Source organism: Anabas testudineus, chromosome 7, assembly GCF_900324465.2.
Source record: "Anabas testudineus chromosome 7, fAnaTes1.2, whole genome shotgun sequence".
Classification (NCBI taxonomy): domain Eukaryota; kingdom Metazoa; phylum Chordata; class Actinopteri; order Anabantiformes; family Anabantidae; genus Anabas; species Anabas testudineus.
This window is the reverse complement of record NC_046616.1, coordinates 17,094,178-17,107,604: the sequence shown is the minus strand read 5'-3', so window position 1 is coordinate 17,107,604 and position 13,427 is coordinate 17,094,178. Positions and strand designations below refer to the sequence as shown.

Here is a 13,427-nt window from a genome sequence, read left to right as displayed (position 1 = left end):
CCTCACGTCTCGAGCCTCTGTTGTGTTTCTCTTTGTCTTTTCCTTTATGATCCACAAACACTCTTTGCTCAAAGACACAGATGTTCACACCAAACAGAATCTAAAATAATGCTAGCAGATACTTGATTTAATATGCTGATGGCATGTAAGAGGATTAATAACTATGTTGCATATAACCTATTGTATGTGCAAATACTGTACGTATCTGTGTGTCCTCAAGGCTTACTACTGTAGTTTTTGTTCCATTGCTTTTGGATAGGATGCAAGAGGGCCATAAGAGGATTAATGACGATGTACCATGTAGTTTTTGTACAAATATTTTTCTGTGTGCATGTGTACAAGGCTTACTATACTATGGTTTCAGTTCCATGCCCTGGCACTTCCCGTTTGGATTATTTGTATTGTGTTAGAGTGTTATGTATTTGTGATTGAATTTCCCTGTGTACATCGCGGTGTAATAACAGAAACCGAAAGTAAGAACAACAACAAAACCAGCATTCATTCGAAAATCACTACTGCTATAGTGTCTTTCTGTGGCAATAGGCACTATAGATAACTTCAGTATAAGCACCCAACACAAGAACATAATAATGAAGCTACAGAATCATTTTTAGCACGTTAGTTTAGCAACTTATGATAGACTTTGCTGATTAGCAGTAAATACAAAGTAGAGCTAGGTTTGACAGGACTAAATGTGGGCATTGATTTCATAAGTTTAGATAAGCTGCCGCCTCCACTTAAACCACTAAGAGTAATTTTGCAAACAAGGACATCGGTGACAGTCTACCACTGATAGACTGACTAGACTGTTCAGAGTCCAGAGATTGTTCACAATGATAATCATAGCAATTTTCTATTCAATACATAAGTCTGATATTTTCCTTATTTACAGTAAGTATAACTTCTTAGCATGCCACTAGTTAATTATCACTAATAGCGTCAATCAACCCAAAAAAAAATTGATGGTGCTTTAGTGTTAGTGTTGCTCAGGTCTTGTCCGCTGTGGTTCATCTGCTATGGCTTCGTGTTGTGATGTGAGTGTGTGTCTCGATATGGATTCAAACTGCGAAACAGTGTAGGTTTATAGCAACTGTGGAAACAAAGCCCCTTATCGACAAGATGTCCGGTACGCTGTGTCTTTATGAAAACAGCAGGGCTGAAAACACCACGTACTGTGGTGATCTATGACAAGCTTCTCAAAATGGCAAGCACAATAGCAGAGCCATTTACGGTGATCTCATACAATCTGACATCAAAAGATAATGATTCCAGTGAGCCCGGGCGGTGTGGAAGACTCACAGTGATCGGTGCGACGAGAAGAAGAAAGAAAGTAGCCAAGCAGTTAACAATCTCAGTTCAGTTTACAGGAGTGTTGGATATTTCAAACTTCAAACAAGTTATAGTTGATTTATTTATGTAGGCTTCAAAACTAAACAGACAAATCAAATACGTTGATTTTACAAAAACTCAAGAAAACCTAAACAGTGTAAACTGTGTCTGATTTCAACCCTCAGATATGTAGCCTATGTGTACATAAAAGCTGGAGTGGGGTGGGTACACTTTCTACATCTTGAGTTCATTTATTTTCCACCTCCCTCCCTCTGTTTTGTCTTCACTTTGCAGTAATCACACTTGTTTTCGCAGTTCTTGTGGGCGTACTGATGTACATTTACAAAGCGGGGAAAGAGGACAGTTATTGATAAGTGGTATGAACCATAACTTCTTTATTTAGCAAGTCAACGCTGAGTGTCAAAATGATGAATTGGACGGCTGGTGTCTCTGTGGAGCTGCGAGCTGTGGTGCAGAGATAGAGAGCAAACTGCTGACTGCCTCCTTCTCTCGTGGGTTTACACGCTGTACATCTAGAAGAGAGTGCAGCAGGGAGGGTACTGTTTTTACTGCAGGACAGAGAACAAGCCGAGATAAGTTTTCATCATCTTCCGGTTGTTGATTTTTTTTTTTTTTTCACCAGTAAGATTTCCGCATTTTTTTATTCCGCGTCCCTCAGCAGTGGAAGTGGGACTTAGCTCACCGACTGACAACCTGTGCTTGTGCTTCTTTCTACTGCAAGTGTGTGAGAAGGTGTTTTCTTGTCGTCTCACACCTCCCCTGCTTGCTTTCAGTTCTTTACGTGTTTGCCAGTAAGACAGCTAACATAAGGGAGGCCTCAAGGTTTCCCTTTTATAGCTCTATTTATCAAGGACCTCTTTGAATGAGCACAAACTGAGAAGCTCACTGAACTGAGCCATTGTTGTTTCCAAATAGTGAACACACCTAGGTGACCACAAAGCGACGCAGCAGAATTTCCAATTACAAATTTCAAGTGAAGATGTTGTGACCACGATGCTGTGCTGCTCGTTCCTCTTTCACAGCATCTGAGGAAAATGGTTTTGATGGGAAAGCTGTCATATGCCACTGCAGGATAAGCCTCTTACCAGCTGTCTGTGTGTGTGTGTGTGTGTGTGTGTGTGTGTGTGTGTGTGTGTGTGTGTGTGTGAAACATTTGCATTTCCAAATCTCTGAATACACAAACCTGCTGACCTATCTTTTTTGGGAAAAGTGAGAAGACACACATCAGCACCCGTCTTTTACGTAGATTGCGTCTAATTTTACGTCTCTTCTCTTTAGTTTAGTACATAAATGTACATGTGTTAGGATTCAGCTCAAAGCACACTTTAGCCCAGCGTAATAATTCTTATCTTAGAGATTTGAAACCAGCAAAGCGGTTTCTTTAACAAGATTAGGAAAAGAACAAAAGAACAAAAGCTCATCGTTGACCTTGAAATATTAAAGTAATGTTAACTCAAGTTTCACTTAGTGCAAAAAGAGAAGAAAATATTCTTGCTTCAGTCGATCTCAGACACAGTAACTTGCAGTAAAGAGAAAGGAGTAACTTATTTAACCCAGACACGCTGGTTGAAATGCCTAAATACTTGTTTTTCTCTGCCTCATTCTTGGAAATTGCTGATAAAGACCATGGTTCAACTGTGCTTTTGTATCGTGAGATATTGGAAGGTTTCCCTTATATAAGTATCTGAAAAGTTCTAATAAAAGCTTTCTCTTCTACTTTGGAGCAGTGGAAACAAGTTGAGAGCCCAGCACTGATATATCTTCATCTTTTAAGTGTGCTGTATACTGTTTATGGTACTTGTTGTTGATGCTATTATTATTGTTTGTTTGGTACCTGACAAATTTTCAGCTCTGTATTTTGCCTCTTTATGTGTTAAATCAGACATTTGGGGTAAATGAGAGCTAACATTGTGGTGCTTTGGGTACTAATGGTAAACTTTTTATGCTACTACTACTACTTTTTATTCTATGTTACACACATAGTGAAGGGAAACTTGTTATTCTTAAAGCTGATAAAACTGGGAAATGTCCTGGAAGGGCCACTGTACAGCAGATAAACCCTGTGATGATTTTAAGCTATAGGTTTACACACCCTTAATGTGGACTTTAGATTTTTACTCTACATTTGCTACCAATAATCTCAAATTTCAGAAAATCTCTAATTTTTCATTTATCCATCCTATATATTTTTTCCATGTAGTGTTTTGTTTTGTTTTTTTAGGATTAATTTGTAATAGACTGCAACATGCAACACCTCATGTCTGCAGCAACACACCACCCACATGCCAGTAGCTTCAGTGTTGTCGAGTGAAGCGGGTAGATAGTTCTCCATTTCTGCAAAGGAAGTGGTCACGACTGCTTCCTGTGTTCTGTGTTTCTGTACCCTCCGGCAACACCGCTGCCTTCACCCACACCCCACTTGCGTGTTTTTGATGTCAACCGTTTTGATGTCAAAGTTTTTTGTAAAACCAAAGATGCAACGTTGATGCCAACATCTCTCTCATAGCTTAATCTCATTAGCCGAACTAATTTCTGGAAGTTCAAAATGGATACGGCTAAAAATATCATTAAATACTAAATACGTCACAGGACATAATATCAATCATGTCTTTGTCAGTGGAGATGATCATCATATTGTTGCGTGCTAATTAAGAAATGATTAACATGATTTTGATGCCGATCATCTGGCCACTATTTAATTAAATGGCCTCAGAAGAACAATTGCACTGTATGTATGGTTCCATTAACTTTAACACCCTTGACTTTGCCTCTCCTCCAAAACTTTCTAACAACACTCTCTCAACAGACAAGACTTTACTGTTTCATGGAACAATAGAGTATTTCTCTATTCATTATTAAGTAAACATAATGTGTCCCCCTGACCTCCACACCTGCTTTATTCTGACAAATATGCGAGTGTCTGTGACCGTACGACAGATAATGATAATAGATGCCTACAATAAATGATGAGTAATGAGCGGATGAACCGATTTGACATATTAGCGAGGCTGCTTTTTATGCTTTTATGTGTGACTTCTTTTTTTTTCCCCCCTCTTATTGTTAGCACTGAGGATGATGGCGGTAATTAAGGTGATGACAATGACAATAAATCTATTTTATTTTGTCTGTACAGGTGATAATGATCCATAAGCATCATGATGTTTGAGTGTTATGTTCTCTTCTCCTTTGTAAAGGACAATAAAGAGATGTGTTTTTTTTTTTTTTTATATGTGTGTGAACTTGCTCACACCTGAGCTGCATCAAATTATACTGCGGCTGAAATGAGCACACCTAATGAAGAAAACACCATCCATAACTGAACACTGTCTACTCGGGATCATTGAACAAACAATATTATAAATCATCAGAGCTGAATATATCATATTATACAGAACATCTAACACCTCATCAACATGTGTGGATGGTTGTGAAATGATGTTGAGGAACGTGGCAGCAGCTACAGCTCGCCGAGACAAACGAGGAGTCATTTGAAATAGCAGCAATCATTTCAGAACGAGTCATTCGGCAAAAGCATACAAACAAAAAGTGCGATGAAACCAAACAACATAACACAGTGCTGCACACAAACATAACCTACAATGGCACTGTTTGTCTAAGACACACACAAAAAAATGTTTTTTACAGTAGTGCATCCAGAAGAGCTACTTTATATATATTGTCCTGCGAATGGAAGATGATGCTGACATTCATAAAATCGAAACCAATGTTAGACACCAGCCCTGAAATTAAAAGCAGATCTATCAGTACGTTGTCTGTTATCTTTCTAAGTTGTTGCTCCTTTGCAAAACTTTCTACACCTTTCTATATTTGTCAGGATTAACAGCTCTGCACACTCCGGCTCACTTAACATTACAGATGTTTCACGTGTCATTTTTCACAATCTCTCTTTTCCTCCTCCTTAGTTTTCCCACCATCTGTGTTCACACCGAGCTCCCTTCTCTCTTACATTTCTGTCCTGCTTTGTTTAAATATAATAATATTTCATAGTCATCCTCCAGACTCTGTTGTCTATACGGTGCTGTCTTCAGCATCACTGGGCCGCCCTGCTGTTACTGTAGCTGTCAATACCTCAGTGGGAATCGTCCCACACTGCACCAGTTGTATTAAAGCTGCTCGGCACACACGGAAGACCAGGCTCTAAAGAAGCTACAGGGTAGCTCTGACACAGTCAAACTGATGCAATTCCCTTTGCTCTGTTTCGTCCTTTCCTTTACTTTCACCCTCTTTACCTTCAACTCTTTACCTTTTTTCTACTCAGTTCACTTTTCCTCCTCTCTGGTGATAGAGGTGGTATGGGCCTCAGGGTGGAGGGCTGCAGGATGACATACTAACTTGAACTATTGCAGCAATATGATATAAAGCATGTTCTAGACTGAAATATTTCAGCAACTATTGGCTGACTTGTCATGAAAAGTTTAAAAAGTAAAAAGAAAGAACAAATTCTAAAATAAGTAAACTCAACACAACACTGCTGAGTCACAGACTTTATTTTTAATAGTCCCCCCCACACTCTTTTCCTCTGCTTCAAAATGACCAATTGCTTTTTCATAATATAATATATAGAACATATATTCACTGATTCAGATTACAACTTGACCACTGAGGTTATTGTCCGTCATTGCTGACCTGAGGTCCTTAATATTTATATTGTTTATTACTGACATGGGCACAACTGTGGGGCTTATACATCATCAGCTGTAAACTGTTCACTTTTAATGTGTAAAGTCGGTGATGGAAATATAATTTTATCATATTTAGTAGATAGTGAAAACTACCCACATCAGCCGTGCCTCAGTGGGTAGATTCGTTGTCCATCGACTCTAGGGACAGCGGGTGGAAGCCCTGGACAAAACAATGAAACCCTTTGCTGTGCAGGGTTGCATCAGAAAGGGTGTCTGGTGTAACACAATCCACCTGATTTAGCCTTCCAGACTGTTGACAAAGATAGTCGTATCCCCAGCTGACTGATGGACATACACTATATGCACACTAGTATATTTGCATGTGTGTGGCTCTGTCTGAGTGCCAGGCAGTTACAAATAGGTCATCTTACATTTAGAGCTTCGTGTACTGCTCAGTTGGGATACTGTGCTATATGAACATATGAGTTTTAAGCTAAACATCTTATTTAACCTGCTTTAACACTCAAATACCTGGGGGAAAAAAGCCTGACTCAGTTTCTCTTCCTTAAAGTGCAACAGTAATATTACCCTCCATTCTAAGAAATGCTGTGCATTTGTAAGCCATGCCTTGCAAGCTGTGCACGTCTGATGTAGTAATGTGGCAAAGAAATGCTCGATCAACTCAATTACCTCCTAAAATCTCCTACATCTCCTTTCTCTTTCCATACTCTCTCTCTCTCTCTCTCTCTCAGAGACTAAAGAGGTGCAGATTTATGAAGCTAATCACCCCGATCCAACCTGAAGAAGTGATTTGTTCTGTGATTAGAGGCGCAGATAACAGAGAGAGATGGACAGATGGACAGTGTGTGTGCGAGTGAGCTGTCCTTTTGGGAGTGGTTTCTACTTGGCACTCAACCACATGCATCTCTCAGTACTACGCTCTATTCTTAATGAGAATCTGACATTAAAATGAAATGGTTTCTGGGAAGAACTTGATTTTTAAGTAAAGCATCTCAAAGTCCCTGTGTTTCATTTTTCAAAATAGAGCTTGTTTTGCAGTCCTGTGTACGATGATTCATACTACAGTGACCTCACAGTGGGCTTTATTTGCATATCAGAAATGTCTCTCTAGTCCGTCATCACCTGAGGAGAAGAAGCCTTAATTACATGGCTGGTGCTGTATAGTGGAGCAAATAACACTAATATCTCACTGGGTATTTGTTTTATCACTTCTCAAAACTAACCAAGGACAATCCACAGAGGGCGACTTCAGTCTCCTCCGCGCAGACCTGCAGCCATATGTGGCATGGTCCGAGCAGCAGTGTTGATTAGGTCGTCGGCAGGGTGAGACAGTGCCCCTCCTGCTCTACTTAATTACCTGTGTGATGGAGTGGCTCCCCCTCAGCACAGCTACTGTGTCAGGGGCAGGGCGGACACACGGAGCTGACCAGTGTCACCTTCCTCACCTTTCTCTGTTTCTCTTGTCAGAGCAGATTAATAATGAAATAGCAACAGTCGGAGAGTGTTTTCCTTTTGGCCAAGTGAATTTTTCTCCTGTATTTCTGCTTTTGCTCTTTGTCTTTTTTGACCTTCACCGTTTCTGCGGTCCACTTTCTGACTTGATACATTATTTTGTTGATGTTTCCACTTAAAATGTAAAATACCACGTAAAATACTCAATATGCCGCCTCATTTAGTAGAACAGGGGAATTAATGACTGTCCCAAGCTTCAGGACTCCTGCTTGTCTGTTTGCACAGCGTATGGAGCACACGGGCCCAGGCTCAGAATAGTGGCAGGCACAGAGGGCCTAAGTGGTGCCTGCTGAGACTATCACAGAGCACATTAACTGTTGCTGTAGCAACCTTGTCGAAATCAGAAGAAAACCCAAACACTTTAACCCAACTAATTTTGAAATGTGTCCTCATCCACTGCGGCTCATTCTCTATCTCTAAGTATTGATCTCTCTGTAAAGGTGATACAACATATTCTGAAAAACTCATGAACGCTCAGCATTTTGTTTAAGGGAGAGATGAACAGTCAGTGGTTTTACTTCACTGGGATTTTTAAAATTCACACCGGTGGAGACAATAATCAACCACAGCAGAAACAGTCTTTGCGTGACATTAGACCATCGGTGTGTAGTTTAAACAAGAAAAAAGTTCTACTTTCTGACGTCAATGAAACCTGAAAACAGGAACCTGCGTCGTGTTTTTATTCTGTTTCATTTGTCATCATTACATTTTCATGTAACACCTATTAACGGCTACTCCTTTTTAAGATGACACAGCAGTTGGAGCTTTCTTATCAGTCTTGCTGTGAATACGCTGATGTTCATATCCTCCAGGGTATCAGTTTGACCACAAGCCTAACACTGCATGACAGACAGGAAAGAGGAAATTCTGTCTGACTTTGGAGCATTGAGTAACAATGAGAATGAGGCAAAGTCAATGTACAGACTAAGAGGAGTGTTGATGTTTGATGCAACTGCTCTTAACACAAAGCTCCATCTCTATCTGTAGTCACTTTCCTCACAATCCCCCTTTTCACTTCTTCTTAAACTGTATTCCCTTTCTATTTGGTGTTATTCTGCTGTTGACACCCACCAGCATACTCTCAGTTAACTCTTTAACTTTAACACAACCTTTTGTCTGTAAACGTGATTGGAGTGTGCACACACTAACTGTGGAAATGTGGGCGTAGGAACTGTAAGCTGTATCCTACAGTGGCAAACAAAGCCATACATCTCATCTGGCCTCAGATTCCTTAAAGATAAGCTTTACGTCACTGGTGTGTTTTGCATATTTTGAATCCTGAAGCATCACATCCTGAGAGGCTCAAACTGAACAGCGGCGCAACATCCTGCCTACAACTAGGGTGCTGCTGCTGATAAGTCGTCAGTGCGCTGCTCTCAAAAGCGCAGGTCTGATGCACAACTTGAAGTGACTTGGTGAAAACCACAAAGGCATGTTTGCTTTGGGCAACAAAGTCTCGACCGATCACTTGTCTTTTTTTGTCGAGCGCTCTTCCGCGTACGCGAATGGAGCCAGGGCGCGCTGTCCAAACCGGGCACTGGAATAAGTAAAAGAGGCTCTATGAGAGACGGCGCTGAACTGTGGATGACACTCTAATAGGTAGTTAGGAGAATAACATCGCACGGAGCAGCTCACGCACAGAAACGCGAGTCGTTTACCCTGAAGCGGACACAGAGGAGCGCCGCTGCGCAGTCTTTACGCACAGCCAAAGCGGACCTGGGGGGTATCTGTCCGTCACCACCATGCCGGCGGCAACAGCTTCAATAGCAGATGTGTCCAGGACTGATATCTCAAAGAAAGATGCCGGCCATGAGCGGAAGAAGTCAGGTAAGACAGCTCCAATAGCAAATCGATATGAGAGTGAAGATTAGTGTGTGGGACGAAATCTTCTGTTACACTTTTCACTTCTCTCAGTTCTGTTCTTAGCATAAATGAAGCCCTGTGATGAATTTGCATACATATATTTTGCGAGAAGGTCATCAACAAGTTGTTTGACTTCAACACTGACTAGTTAACCACAACATTTTCAATGTGACAGGTAGACGTGTAGGTTATACCCTCTTGCGCAACAAGCTGTGTTGCTGTGATAGCAGTTTCTTAATAATTGTTATTGGATTAACGGGCAGGGTAGGGTGTCTGACGTGGTGCGTGTGCAGATTGTCTCCTGACTGAATTTCTGAGAAATAGAAATCGCATTAATCGGCGTCATCCAAGAGCGATCACGTTGGCCACATTTTGTCCTCTGCTACAGATGTCTGGACTGATTTTAAAAACAGAGAAAGGAAAGAGGAAGTGAAAAGGGAGGTGACAGTGGTCGTTTTAACGTGACACACTCCTTGAACAGATGTTGGGCACAGCACACACACACACACACACGCACACATTACATGAAAGTGATGCTCTCTGCTCATCGGAAGCTCGCTGCGTCCTTGTGTTACATAAACTTGAATATGGTGAGCTAGTGCTAATAGGACTAAGGGAAGTATTTATCTGAAGTATTTATCCCAACTGAGTCTAGTCCACCGTGGTAATATTGCATCAGAAGTTCCTACTGTAAAGAAAGAAAACGTCTTCCTGTCGTCTGTCTTCCTGTCAATGCAAACCACAAACCTGTGGTGTCATTTTACTACACTTCATGGTGATAACTGTGCATTTTTATTTCTCAGACAGCTGCACAGCTTCTCACATTCTTGGTTCCTTTTCTTTATTTGCAGTTTTAAAGAGAAGCACTGCAGAATGTCTCTTCTGTCACACACACACACACACACACACACACACACACACACACCAGAAGCAGGTTTCCCTCTGTAAACAAGCTGTCTTAGACTTTTTCCTGGACCTCATCTCGTTATCCTTCCTAGCTCTGATGGAAGCAGCTGAATTGACATCATTGTGTTTATTTCCATTCCAACAGCTTGTATCATGTTGAAGGGATGCTCCCGTGTTGTGGGTTAATCGTGCCAGACTGCTGGCCCTGTTCTGATATGCTGAGCACTGTGCGGCGCTGTGAGATAACCAGTTGTTTAGTGTGTCTCCAAGTGACCTGTGTGTTTCCACCGGCCTCACTGCCCCTTTTGTTTAGTGATTCATCACATTTCCTGCTAGATACTGTTAAAATTTGATGCAGCACGGTATCAGGCTGTTATAGAAAGGGAGGCAGTGTTTTTGTAGTGTTATGCATTGTCCCATCCCGCTCTGAATCCCGTCTGCAGAGCTTCATCCTTCTGTGTTTTTCATATGATTCCACCTGATTTGTTGCTACCTTTCGATTCTGAGCTCTCTCGTTCTGTTTTTTTCAAAGAAGATGTTCAGCCATTAATGCATACTTTCGTTTTCTGATTTATCACCATCATTTCTTTCTTCTATCTCTAGGTCAGTCCCAGGCTCAGTGCAAACCTGTGCCGCTGCCAGCCCTGGGCACCCAGAAGATCATCCAGGGCAATGGCACCAACGTGGGCACAATTATTTCCTTGCAGTGCCCAGCCAAACACAAATTAGTAGGAAGCGAGCTGAAATGTGTCATGGCCACCAACAGCACCTACTGGGTGGGGGAGACTTACTGTAAACGTGAGTAGAAACGAAAATAGGAACTGAGACCTTGAGATGACAGTTTATACAGAAAGAATAGTTGTGCAGGCACATGTCACCTTATGAATCTCATTTTTTATTCACTTTATAACTAAACTTGTGTTTGTGTGGAGATTAAATGTTACTGGAAGAACTGCAGAGGCTGCAAAACAACACCCGAACTGTCTGTCTGCTGATTATTCTGAAGAGATGGAATTTATATTAGACATTATGTGAAAAGCTCGGTGGCTACTGGGCCATATTACACAAAGGTAGTATTTGGCTTAAAACAATTAATGCTCTAATTTATGTGCACATTTGAGAGAAAATAGCTTGTTGCTTGGGGAGAAAGCTCATTAAAGGGGTATATTAATGCTAATGCTGGTAGAAGGGGATCATTTCAAGCAGGTGCACATTTAGTCATTCCTTTGGTGAGTCATGGAAAAAGTGAGAGCAGGATCTTAATTATATTTCCGAATCAATCACCATGGGAGAAAATAAACTGTCTGATGTGAAACTGAGAGAAATTAAAAATGGAATTTATGTTTTATTGTTCTTTCCATGGTAAGCTGGCAAGCACACTTTGCTGCAAAATGACTTTTTATTTTTGCCAGCCTCCATTGGTTACAGGGTAATGACGGCCTTGTGATCTATTCGAGCAGTCTATGTAACTGACTTTATCTGTAAACCCCCCGAGCAAAGTGATAGTGTTTTGTGTTGGTGTTTGAGTCGAGTAAAGAATTGTAAAACAAACATGCAGCATGATGAATGGAGTTGTCTAACCCGCTGTGTGAATTACATGGATATGAAGTCATCAAAGCAGTTACACATCATCGTCTCTCTCTCCCTCTCTCTGACTCCAGCCTTGTCTCCCTTTGAGGACTATGGTTTCCGTGTGGCCGTGTTGGCATCCATTGTAAGCTTAGCCATAATCTTCCTCATGTCCATGGCCTTCATTACCTGCTGTTTGCTCGACTGCATCAAAGAGGAGGAAAGGCAAAAGCAGGAGAGGTGAGTGAGAGGCAAACACTGATGGAAGAGTATTTAAATGTTATGTTGTTAGACTGGTAACAATGGTGCATCATAAATAAGCAGCAGTTAAGCTCAAGGTGCAAAAACGAATGGCTGTAGCTGTGAATGCTATATAGTGCAATGAAAACTACAATACTCCGCTGTGAAATGGAGTGAAGTAGAAGTAACAAGTCCAACTACCTCAAAAAGAAATTCAAACCTTGCTTAAATGGAGAAATCTGTCAGTGTCCTACCATGCACTCACAAACTGAACTACTTTTCAACAGTGAGCCGGATGCGTGGCAAAGGGAGGAGCAGGCCCAGCATCAGGAGGGCAACAGGTCTTACTACAACCACAAAGGCAGGAACAACAACAACAACACCCGGGATAAGACGGCCTCTCTGTGGGACGTCCACAACCCCGCCATGTGTGACAGCATGCGAGCCTGCAGGTGAGACATGAGCTGACTTCAGCTTGAATGCAATTGTTGAATTCAGAACACCCCTGTAGACATGCCGGCCCACAGAATAAAGAGACGAGGTCCTGTCTTTCTCCTCCACAGATGTCACCAGGAGTATGTGTACGCTCCTGCCTGCACAAATAGCGCCACTTCTTCCTTTGCTGCTCTCCCCGGCCACGATTATGAGCAGCCTCTTTTACCCCAAAACCCAGGATCTGTAGCGATGTCTGGTCCACCTCAGTACGGAGGACTTCATCCATTCTCCTGTCAAACTACAAGCCCGGACCTCGTCCAGACATCTGCAGTGGGACCTGACGTGTGGCAGTATGGAGAACAGCAGAGGCATTTGTCAGGCGTGAACCCGTCGACGACAGACGAGTCCAGCAGGAGGAACGTTAACCCTGCCAAAGAGTTTTCCATACGGATTATATCAGTGTGAGGACACATTACACAGGGAGGTGATTACCATCAGAACTTGTTTGCTGACTAAATATGTACAACAGTGTCAACTCTATCAATGTGGACTATGTGGTGGAGGACCTTGCCCTTCCTGGGCCTCCCTGCACTCTGAAGTCAGACTGATGGGACAGACTTTACGTGCCTTTTGTGAAATGTAATGGTGCACTGCCCCCTGTCGGAAAAGGGCACTCATTGCACATCAGAACAGGAAGTTTGATGGACTGTGATTGTGTTTGATTGAATATAAATTAAATGGTTGCACTGAGGTCCAGTTTGTGGAATGTGAGAAGCAGGTGTCAAGCACTGACGTGTATGTAAATATAACTTTTAAACAGTGTAAATAAATGAAACACTGCTGTTGACAACGCGTGAGACTGGATTGTCTTCATTGACCACCTGTGCG

The 13,427-nt window shown here is 41.8% G+C and overlaps 1 protein-coding gene across 1 annotated transcript; it reads left to right on the top strand.

Annotated features, from left to right (window-relative positions):
- The first annotated feature begins 8,829 nt into the window (after positions 1 to 8,829).
- Positions 8,830 to 13,391, top strand: LOC113167854. The gene is made up of 5 exons (XM_026368753.1): positions 8,830 to 9,353; positions 10,899 to 11,093; positions 11,957 to 12,104; positions 12,392 to 12,556; positions 12,668 to 13,391. The coding sequence occupies exons 1-5, from the start codon at positions 9,269 to 9,271 to the stop codon at positions 13,002 to 13,004; spliced, it is 930 nt and encodes a 309-aa protein (XP_026224538.1). The 5' UTR covers positions 8,830 to 9,268; the 3' UTR covers positions 13,005 to 13,391.
- The last annotated feature ends 36 nt before the right edge of the window (positions 13,392 to 13,427 follow it).